The sequence below is a fragment of the Trachinotus anak genome, unplaced genomic scaffold (assembly GCF_046630095.1).
Source record: "Trachinotus anak isolate AG129_WGS33_773 ecotype Australia unplaced genomic scaffold, CSIRO_AGI_Tana_v1 ptg000004l, whole genome shotgun sequence".
NCBI classification, from domain to species: Eukaryota; Metazoa; Chordata; class Actinopteri; order Carangiformes; family Carangidae; genus Trachinotus; species Trachinotus anak.
The window spans coordinates 19,975,478-19,981,477 of record NW_027273855.1 but is presented as its reverse complement, the minus strand read 5'-3'; the positions used below and the strand labels follow the sequence as shown (position 1 = coordinate 19,981,477).

Genomic DNA, 6,000 nt, shown 5'->3' with positions numbered 1-6,000 from the left:
GTTTTCCAATAGCACTGCGCCCCTGCTGACAGACACTCATTTTTATAACCAGTCACACTCAGGCCTGCAAAGAAAAAGTTATCTAAAAAGTCGGGATGGCCTGGGGGTAGGAGATCTTTTCAGAGGTGGGTGAAAGAAAGTGGGATGATTAATAACAAAAGCTCACATGGGAGGGGGGGATACCAGTTGCAGGAAACAAACAGCAGATGAAAGTGAGGCTGTAGGCTGTAGCACGGACGTGAATGTCACTGACAGGAGCCGGTCTGAGAGGAAGTGTTTGTCTCTTTCAGCTCACCTCTGAGGATTCGCCACACAGATTTCCTTCGCACTCTGAATTCCCTCCACATGTCAATGCCTCCCATCCACACACACACACACACACACCTCTTCCACTTAATGCAGACTGGAAATATCCAGTCATCATCATGTTTCCTTAATACTGAGATGAGAGGAACCTGTACTCTTAACATGCACTTGTGGATCCTGAAAGGCACGCTTCGTGCCGTTAAACACATCTGTAGCACATCACTGTGTTTGCTTCCTGACAGTCTCAACTGTGGCGACAGTATCTAAAATTGTCAAGTCATGCACTCAATCAAACACATGCAAAAAGGCAGCGGAGAGAGTGTAATGTTTAAATATAAATTTGTATTTACATCGATATTAACATCAAGAAACAAGGTAAGAAAAAAATGCAATAGTATTTTACATCCTTTAATAGTGACTGTATGTTTTCCAGATGTGTCTTCTCTTTTCTTTAGCTCCGAGTTTCTTTCCTTTAAAGCAAAACACAGACGTTTTTTCTAATATTTGTATATCAATCTTTCATATTCTTCATTAAGATTGGGATTAAAAATAAAAAAAAACAAACCAATCAAAACAAAACAACTCCAAGCTATTAATCTGAGACATGATGACATCGATCAGGAGTCCTCCTTTCCATCTTAGAAAATCTCAACATTCTCTGGTGAAATAACCGTTTGCAGCACCACAATTCAACTGGCCCCCAAGTTCAACAGAAAGGAAGAAACAATCACAAACAAAAAGTCAAACCTCAGCAGAACCAGACTCATCTCTACTCTATGTCAGATGGGCATATAATAAATGCAATTAAACATACTTAGTTCAATGTATATTATAGGTTATGCGCAACAGTTAAAGCACACATGAGTACTTGCACGACCTACGTCAGGAACTGTTTCTACGCACTGCAGGATGACAAACAAAAATCTTTGGATTGAGCATGTGTTCAAAGGTAGATTTCTAAACAAACACTTCATAGGAAATACAATGAAAACAAAGGCAAACTCAAATGTCAAAAAAAAGAGATACAGTTAATTAGGGGATTTAAATGCTTTGTGTTGCTTCCGTCAGGATTAAACAGCTGTCAACAACTGTCATCAACAAACCAAAGAGACTTATAGACAGTTATACAGTAGGATTTCCAGAGTCTCATATCTGAGGCTGAAGGATCAAATCAGCAGAAGCCAAAGCACAGAAATCTCAGGAGTGAAACTTAAAGTCACACACGGAAGCATGAGGTTCGGATCAGAAAATATCAACCCCACATACTGGTAAGACATCTGGGCCCCTAGAAGCCTAACACAATCATGTGTCAACTCTTTTTGTATAGGCATATTTTGTGTTTTCTTTTTCTTTTTTTTTTCTTTTTTTTTTTTGTCAAAAGAAAAATAATTTATTTTTAAAAATGTACTCACTAGCACCTCTTTAGCTAAGACTATGTCCTCAGAAAATAAAGAGAAATTTATGATTTGAAGATCACAAATAAAAAGTGCTTTCTGAGAGAAAGAAAGTGGCAGTATGAAAGAAAATCTACACGTACTGCTTACAAAAAAAGAGGCCCTTCCTTTCCGACCAATGGTTAAAGTACTGAAAATAAAAGCTGACCTATGACGGAATAAGAAAATTACACTTTTAAATATCAAGCCTTACAATTTGTGCAAAAACAGTATGTGACCTACAAAAGCATATATATATTTATATATAGTACATTTGAAGCATATTTACAATTCATATTCACAGACAAAAGGAAAAAACAGCTCCAAACAAGACATCATGTCTAATACTGCAGTACCGTCACTTTGAGTAAATGATGCTTCAGCTTTGTCCTCAGAGGAAAACCAGGAGGAAGGATTATTGCTAGAAATCTGCACGCCTACACTGAAATCCAACACTTTCTTTTAGTATGAGCTAATACAGACATCAGTTTTATCAATGACAATCAATTCAATTTCTGCACTTATAGTAACACTGTAAATTGGTGCAAGGTAACCAAAATATCTGCAACATTTGGATTTAAAAATTACCTCTGGAATGATAAAATGACCTCCTTGTGAATCTGTATAAATATAAGTGGAGTTTTGAACATTAATCGCAGCCTGTCTGTTTCAAGAGTGATTTTAAAATGACTTACAAACTATGAATTTCTCTTTTTGTAATAAATCGGTACACTGTAGAAGAGAGGATAAAATCTGTGCTTTCTGCCTTTCTACTGGTTCCCACTTTAGAACAAAGATCATCAAGGTTACCCATTTCCAATCCACAGCCCCTATTTCTCAGAGGAAAACTTGGAGAACACACACACACAAAAATAAACAGTAAATGTCTGCTGCTATGCGTTATTTCTTGGGTAAAGGCCTCTATATTGCCACAATCCTTTTGATGTTGGCCTTTCCTTAAAGTGCAATCAGCCAACAAATAATTCAGTTGTACTTCAGCCCAGCGGCGTCCTGGCACAATGTGCTACTGCTTAATGACATTCATCTGAGTGTCACAATCTGATGGCTCGTCATCTGGAAGCGTGTTCACTTTTTGCGTCGCAGAGATCTTCCAGGAGCAGCAGAGAGACGACAGATACAAATCCCACTAAGTTCAGAGACAAGAGAGGAATCCCACATTATCAAATCTGAACACAGCTTCATGGTACATTCGACAAAGGAGAGGGTGTGGGCACACGTTTGTCCGAGTCTGTGATCTGCGCAAAATGTCACTGGTTTGGTCCAGCCAGCGGGGTGTGTGAACTGAGGCACACACACACACCGCTCATACAGAGAGGAATATTCAACTACAGGCTACGAGAGGAATCACAGAGCTGTCTGTCCGACAGTCCATACGAGTTCACGCGTGTGAAGGAGTCACAGTGTTTCTGATTTTCATGAACGCCGTGTGCTTCCGTGTACGTATTGTATGTATGACAGTCTGTCTGTTTTCCTCAGGTTGCCAGACTGCCGCTACTGGCCATGAGTCCAAAGGGAAGTTCACTCCCCCGTCTGGTGGGAGTGAAGCACTACACACAGTGCTGCAGCCGTGTCCTATCTCTGAATGGAGATCACAGTGAGATAAATGTGTCCGTCACGATGTTCAGCAGTATTTCTAGACGGCAGGGAGGAGAAGAGGAAGACAAGTGAGGGAGAGAAGTGCATAAAACAGGAATCAATAAATCTCTGCTCTCAAAACAGCCACCAGTATCAGACAGGATAGATTCACAATTTTTTTGACTTACACATATGTACATTGAAAGGATTACTGGACGCTATAATTGTTCCTGCCCACACTGGATGGAGGGAAATCTCTTTGCAAAGCAATGTCAATTAATATCGGAGAATCTGAAGTTAATTTAACATGATGGAAATATGGAATTTATGGTTGTTTTTAATCTCTTAATTTAACATCGCTCCACACAGCTACTGCTATTTTTCATCTTTTCAATGCAGTAAAAGCTTCCAAAAAGTTTTCATTGAACTTTGTGGCACACAGCCACACAGAATAAACTTTTTTGCATTTTTGGCATTTCCCCTCTGTTTTTATGTGGGCAATTTGAACATGTGCATAAAAACAGGAAGAACATGTATTTGTGTTTCCTTGTTGAGCCACAACAGAGGGAGAGTAAAACAAAGTGGACATTTGCAGTAAAACACTTTCACCACTCGATTTGCCAAACTCTTTTTGTTCCCCATCTCTTACACTGAAATTGATATAATAATTAACCACTCACTTACTAATAATCCTTTCACTGTACATATGACCATGTCAATACTGTTTCAGGATGAAAAAAAAAACTCAACCTGCCCTTTAAGTATTCGGACTCTTCTACCCTCTGCACATACCTGATCAGGTCCCATAGGCATGCGTCCCATCACCATTGGGTTCATACCCATCTGTCCACCCATCTGGCCCATGTGTCCTCCTCCTCCACTGGCTGGCATGCCCCCGTTCATCATCATACCTCCATACTGCCCTGGATTCCCCTGCTGCCCAAACTGCTGCTGCCCCGGAGGTCCTTGCTGCCCAAACTGTTGCTGAGGATATGAACTGGTGAAGAAGAGCGACAGGAAGGAAGACGGGTTAAAGTGAAAACCTGAAGCCAAACTCTCTCCATCTCTCTCTTCCTCTCCCAGCTGGATGTACTGTAGTAAACATGCTTGATATCGTACCTATTGCGGCCCATGCCTCCCTGCGACCAGCCTTTCATATCTGCGCCCTGGTACATGGGACCACCCTGTGGGTGCTGTTGCATCATGGGGTTTTGTGGCCCCAGGCGGCCTGGCATCATGGCGTTAGGAGGACTGCCACCTGATGGGCCAAACGAGGGGTCTCCCTGCTGTCCCATCCCTGTGGAGATAAATCATCCAACATGAGCTCACTCTGCTCCTCACACAAAATCGATAATAGATCATTTACACACATGATTAATGAAAGATAAATGACGATCCTATAGCCTGGGAGTGTGTTCTGATACTTACTATCCCTTCAATAACAACATTTGGTCTGACTATAAAAAAAACAGAGACAAGAGAGATGTACACAGACAACCTTCTGACGAATTTTCTTTTTTTTGACACAAACTTCCTTTTTACATGAACCCTGCAGCGCACAGACTCACCACCAGGGAGCAGCAGTATTCTACTGGGCACCTGTCTCAGTAAACTCACCATAGTTCCCACCGTAGCCAAACTGCTGGGGGCCTGGCTGGCCCATGTTTGGCCCTCCCATAGGGTTGTCCATTCCACCGGGAGCTGTGACGTTTGGAGGCGGACTGAACCCTCCTGCAGCTGCAGCCGCCGCCGCCGCCACTGCCTGCTGCTGTTGCTGCTGCATCAGCATCATCATGCGCTGCCTCCTCATCTGCATGGTGACCATCTCCCTGCTGCGCTGAGCCATCATCTGAGCATTGAGGAACCCCGGCTGCAAAAACAGACATATGATCAAGAAGTGTGTGTGTGTGTGGGGGGGGTGTATTGATATATAAACTATATAAATATGTTAGAAATTGTATAATGTTAAAAATGGTTTGGGTGATTTTATTTTCAATTTCACTCAAATGCAACAGTCAGATGAAACACTTGAAAGTTGTATCAAGGTCTTTAACACGGCCTTTAACCTCTCAGATGATGTATTCACACAACTGAAGTTAACAGTCACAGTGTGAGCCATCGCCTCCTCTGATACAGAGATAAATCTGCTAACAGACAAGAGGTTGAACAGCTCGTCCTCTGGTGCTGTCATAACTTGGAACTGATACTTTAAATTGTTAAGATGAAGGTGGATTCCAGCCGGAGGGTAACTATTATCCTTAAACCATACTTTAGATCTCATGTGGCCAAACATGCCCAAATTATATCTAAGAATAAATATAAGTCACCATAATAAAGGTTTACTGTATAAGTTGTAACTAATGGCTTTATTAATGTTGTAGATCAGCTAAAGATCTAAAAAGAGAGGCATCCTGCAGGAGGATAAACCACAACCACAGGAATTTAAGCTGCTCTTATTAACGGCTTAACTGATTTATCAAATTAGATTTATTAACCATTAATAAAGCCACGAGTTTAGACTTGCAAACCCTTTATAAAGGGTGACTTATTACAAAGTGGTACTAAAAGACCATTGGTGAAAACACCCTGAGGGGCTTGGAAGTGGTCGGGTGTTTGCAGATATCTCACACCTGGGCCACAACTGATTTAAACTTCTCCTCTCGAA

General features: G+C 41.4%; 1 protein-coding gene across 1 annotated transcript in view; it reads right to left on the bottom strand.

The window, feature by feature from the left end:
* Positions 1-628: 628 nt before the first annotated feature.
* LOC139620827 (nuclear receptor coactivator 3-like) overlaps positions 629-6,000 on the bottom strand; it is a 59,788-nt gene continuing 54,416 nt past the window's right edge. Inside the window, exons 20-23 of the mRNA XM_071476753.1 lie at positions 4,953-5,205; positions 4,455-4,632; positions 4,128-4,332; positions 629-3,393 (exon numbers count right to left, since the gene is read on the bottom strand). Coding sequence (XP_071332854.1) covers positions 3,382-3,393; positions 4,128-4,332; positions 4,455-4,632; positions 4,953-5,205 — 648 coding nt within the window. The 3' untranslated portion in view covers positions 629-3,381. The remainder of the gene's footprint in view (positions 3,394-4,127; positions 4,333-4,454; positions 4,633-4,952; positions 5,206-6,000) is intronic.